Below are 3,289 nucleotides of genomic sequence, written 5' to 3'. Positions count from 1 at the left end.
TGTGGGGACGTTTGGCTGTGAAGCAGGGTGGACCTTGAGGTCAACAGCAAATGCAAGTGGCCGCTCCTGACTGCTCTTGTCATTCTTTCAGGCAAAGAGTATGTGGGAATTGTTCGGCTGCACAATGCCATTGAAAGTGAGGCTCAGCTGGCCAGGGTAAGTCTCAGGTGCTCTTAGCCATGCTGGCATCTGGCATGCAGAGTGCTGGGCACTGGTGGGAGATGAGGGGCCAGGAATGGAGCTCAGGTGTGCTGTGTGTGAGGTGATGACACAGTTTATCCATTCTCTGAGTGCAGTGGAGCTGCCCTCCTGCAGCACCCCAGCTCCTGTTCTAGGGTCTGGGTGCTGTGCGGCCTCCAGACATCCTGCAGCGTCCCAGTGTCCTACTGGGGGCTGCTGTGGTGTGTGGCTGGCTGCCTGCAGGAGGGGAGCAGTGCTGGCAGGGTTGGAGCCCCTCTTTGGGGGGCTCCATCCTCACTGGGATGAGGGATGGTGTCTGATCACATACTGCCATCTGATGGAAAAATCCTGGCTGTGCTCCCTGCCATCTTGAGCCCCTCTTTGGGGGGTTCCATCCTCACTGGGATGAGGGATGGTGTCTGATCACATACTGCCATCTGATGGAAAAATCCTGGCTGTGCTCACTGCCATCTTGACCTCATCACTGGCTTGGATTTGCTTTATTAAATATGGCATCACCAAATCAGGATAAACCTTGTGGTTTCTCACTCTTGGAAGTGGTCACAGTTGCTGGAGACTCCAAGGTGCTCCTGCATTAGGGCACAGGTGTGAACTCTTGCTTCTCCTTCCTCCCTCAGGCCATAGAAACCCTGACAGGTGCCCTGTTTCAGCGGCCACCCCTCATTGCTGCTGTCAAACGACAACTCAGAGTCAGAACCATCTATGAGAGCAAGCTGGTGGAGTATGAACCTGAGAGAAGATTAGGTAAAACAGGGCTTTCCTGCCTTATTCCTATAAAGCTGAAAACTGATTAAACATTCTGTGAAATGGGCTTTTTTTGGCAGATGTCTTAAGACCTCAATCCTCCCATTGTCCAGCAGTAACTGCTTCATGCATTGCTTTGGTGTGCTGGGAAGCAAACCCCATCCTTTTTTTGTACTGCTGCACCCTTTGTGGAAGAGCCAAATGATGTCAGTTAGATGGCATTAGCTCTCAGGGCAAAGATGACCTTCATCTATCACCCCATGCTGATGGCTCTGGGAAGGGCTGGGCATACAGCTTCTCGTGAAGGATGTGGTTTATTTTCTGCTTAAAAACTCTCTATCCTGTCGTGCCTTTCAGGTATCTTCTGGGTGAGCTGTGAAGCAGGCACGTACATCCGGACACTCTGCGTTCACCTGGGGTTGCTGCTGGGCGTGGGGGGCCAGATGCAAGAGCTCCGCAGAGTCCGCTCAGGCATCCTGGGAGAGATGGTACAGTGGCACCTCAGACTATAACCAGCCCATTTGAAATTGTCAGGATGGCAAGAGTTCCTTGGGACTTCGTGAGTTTTGCAGTGTTAGTAGGAGGTTTAGGCTCTGGGAGGAGTTTTGTGAATAGCCCCCAAATAGTGTGAGCTCTTGCCGTAGATGGTCTGTAACCAAAGTGTTGAGTTCAGTTCAGGATGTTGCTCCTGTTCTGGTAATTAAACTTTGGAACAGTGAGTGACTGGGAAGTGCACTGTGGTGGCTGAAAGTTTGTTTTCTGTCACCTGTGTTTCTCAGCCTACAGACCCCAGCATCCCACAAGTTCAGGAGTGTGAAGTGACTGCTTGGCGTCAGCACAGCTCAGGGAACATGGTTCATTGGAATGAGCCTGGAAGATGCAGTCTTGTGTTATCTTGGACACTTGTACAGTCTTTTCACCCTGGTCATTGATAGATCCTGCTGCTGGTCCAAACTCCAGAATGAATTTCTTTTTTTGCAGAGCAGCAGTGTCAGAGTGCAAGTGCTTCCCCACCCATCTGTGCTCTTAGCACAGCTGTAATCACTGGGTCATTTGTGAATTCCAGGTGTTGGGGTGCTCACAACTGCTTCAGAATTTATTCCATGTCATGGATTGAAGAGCTGGTTAATTTACACTTCTGCTCACTAACCTTTGTCTAGGAGTCCCAGGAACTTAAGTTAGGTCATATTTAAAAGTTTCATGTGGACAGACCTTAGACCCTAGATCCAAGTGCTGTCTGAGATGAGGAGGGTGGAGGTCTGGTAGTCCAAGTCAGGCTCACCTCAAGCTGGTGATGGAAAGTATTCTTGCCTCTTTTATGTTGTATTTTTATGCTTGTGATTGGCATCTGTTTTTACTCCCTTTTTCAAACACTATTTGCTGCTGGACTTCAGCTGGTCTCTTGTGTGTGTTCCAAGTTGGTGGCTGGTGGGAGAGTTTAGGGCGGTTTTGTCTTTGCAGGACAACATGGTGACCATGCACGACGTGCTGGACGCCCAGTGGCAGTATGACAACAACAAGGACGACAGCTACCTGCGAAGGGTCATCCTGCCCCTGGAGAAGCTGCTGACCTCACACAAGAGGCTCGTCATGAAAGACAGCGCGGTGAGTTCCTGAGGCAGTGCTGGGGGACAGACAGACACTGCAAAGTGTCCTCCTGACTTGTACAGCTGATGGAATATACAGGGGGTCAGGAACCATGTGATATCTGGTGCTGTCCTGATGGTGACTTGTGTAGGACCTCATGGGCTGCTGCCACATCACCACGAAGATGCAAGAGCCATGAATTCAGTGACAGAGAATCTGCTCTCCTCACTTGGGGAGGATGCTGAGATCTGCCTCTCCCATTCTTTGCTGTGATAGGGGCTTTGCTTTCTTCTTCCAAAGCTCCCAAATTTTATATAGTGGACAAAAATGAATAGATACTTAGGGATGATATTGCTGGGATGGTAATGGCAGTGGGAAGCTAAAAATTAGAGGCACTTCGTACTTCAATTCTTGTAATAGCTTCTCAGCCCTCCCATTCCCTACATTTCCAGGTTAATGCCATTTGCTATGGAGCCAAGATCATGCTGCCTGGTGTTCTGCGGTATGAGGATGGTATTGAGCTTAACCAGGAGATTGTTGTCATCACCACAAAAGGAGAAGCCATCTGCCTAGGTATGAAATGCCTCCTTCTTGTGCCCAGCTACCTGCAGAAACAACAGACTGTGTGACAGTAAAGTCACAACACAAATGAGTCCCCATGCACAGAAGGTTTAATTAGTGCTTCCTGATGGGGAATGTGGGCCCAAGGCAGCTGGCTTTGGGCAGGATGTTAAGAAACAGTGGCTGCATCAGTCCT

At 49.8% G+C, this 3,289-nt stretch overlaps 1 protein-coding gene across 1 annotated transcript in view; it reads left to right on the top strand.

The window, feature by feature from the left end:
* Positions 1-3,289, top strand: part of DKC1 (dyskerin pseudouridine synthase 1) — a 12,922-nt gene that overhangs the window by 5,543 nt on the left and 4,090 nt on the right. Inside the window, exons 2-6 of the mRNA XM_017737489.1 lie at positions 27-156; positions 819-945; positions 1,303-1,433; positions 2,407-2,550; positions 2,985-3,105. Coding sequence (XP_017592978.1) covers positions 27-156; positions 819-945; positions 1,303-1,433; positions 2,407-2,550; positions 2,985-3,105 — 653 coding nt within the window. The remainder of the gene's footprint in view (positions 1-26; positions 157-818; positions 946-1,302; positions 1,434-2,406; positions 2,551-2,984; positions 3,106-3,289) is intronic.

The sequence above is a fragment of the Corvus brachyrhynchos genome, unplaced genomic scaffold (genome assembly GCF_000691975.1).
Source record: "Corvus brachyrhynchos isolate BGI_N302 unplaced genomic scaffold, ASM69197v1 scaffold346, whole genome shotgun sequence".
Lineage (NCBI taxonomy): Eukaryota > Metazoa > Chordata > Aves > Passeriformes > Corvidae > Corvus > Corvus brachyrhynchos.
The sequence above is the reverse complement of the archived record's forward strand: the minus strand, read 5'-3'. Positions and strand labels throughout refer to the sequence as shown.